Source organism: Apaloderma vittatum, unplaced genomic scaffold (assembly GCF_000703405.1).
Source record: "Apaloderma vittatum isolate BGI_N311 unplaced genomic scaffold, ASM70340v1 scaffold26222, whole genome shotgun sequence".
Classification (NCBI taxonomy): domain Eukaryota; kingdom Metazoa; phylum Chordata; class Aves; order Trogoniformes; family Trogonidae; genus Apaloderma; species Apaloderma vittatum.
This window is the reverse complement of record NW_009705645.1, coordinates 2,109-3,086: the sequence shown is the minus strand read 5'-3', so window position 1 is coordinate 3,086 and position 978 is coordinate 2,109. Positions and strand designations below refer to the sequence as shown.

The 978-nt window shown below is 56.6% G+C and overlaps 1 protein-coding gene across 1 annotated transcript in view; it reads left to right on the top strand.

Annotated features, from left to right (window-relative positions):
• LOC104270977 (renin-like) overlaps positions 1 to 588 on the top strand; it is a gene marked incomplete at its 5' end in the record, with an annotated part of 3,583 nt that extends 2,995 nt beyond the window's left edge. Inside the window, one exon of the mRNA XM_009865511.1 lies at positions 364 to 588. Coding sequence (XP_009863813.1) covers positions 364 to 588 — 225 coding nt within the window. The remainder of the gene's footprint in view (positions 1 to 363) is intronic.
• Positions 589 to 978: the final 390 nt, after the last annotated feature.

Sequence of the window (978 nt, the reverse complement as noted above, 5' to 3'; positions counted from 1 at the left end):
CTGCGGGTAAGCCACATCCCTCCACGTGGGGTGGGAGGGTGGGTCTCCCCAGGCTGGGTGCATGTGCTGGGAACAGTGGTACCTCTCAGGCAGGTCTCCTGCAGCACCCTGCATTCTCCTGGCTCCCCTAAAGCAGCTGAGATGAGCTCCAGAATGACGCTTCATGGTTTTCCCAAAACCTGCCTATTTGGTAGATGTGTCCAGATGAGCCAGACCAACCTGTCGATGTTTTCTTGGATGGTTTTCAGGGAGATTTGGGGTGGGCAGCAAAAAGCAGAGGCAGGCAGAGATCCTCCTTCCTGGAGGAAGGAACATCGAGGCCAAGCAGGGGGCGTTGACCTGGGGATCACAGCCCTGCCCCAGGCACACTGCACTAGAGTTGTCCCTCATGGCACCTCCGTCACTGCACCGGTCTCCTCTTTGCAGCAATCCCAGTACGGGGAGGATATTTGCGTGGTGGCTTTCTCGGGGCTGGACATCCCACCCCCAGCTGGTCCCCTCTGGATCCTGGGTGCCAACTTCATCGGGCACTACTACACCAAGTTCGACCGGCGCAACAACCGCATTGGCTTTGCCACTGCCCGCTGACTGCTGAGGGGGGCTGGGGAGAGAGCCAGGGGAACCAGCCTGGAGGCAAGAGTACCACCAAGAAGAAAGGATTTGAAGTGTAAAGGAGAACAGCATTTCCTTACAGCTCAGCCACCTCCTCTCTGTGCTGAAGCAACTGTAAATCCTCGCCTTCTCCCACTCCAAAACCCCCGCTCTGCTTCCCGAGAGTCTCTGCTGCTGGGAAGATCTGAGCCTTAAAGGCATCTTCTAGTGAGTTCATTGAAGTCTGGAAATCCAAGAGGGATTCTGTGCCCTGAGCTGCACTTCCATGGACTCTTAGGGTGATGTGCAATAGTACAACTGGCGTGCAGTGAACTGCTGCTGGCGCGGAGGTTCTCGCAGGTTGCAGACAGGCTGAGTAGGGATGAT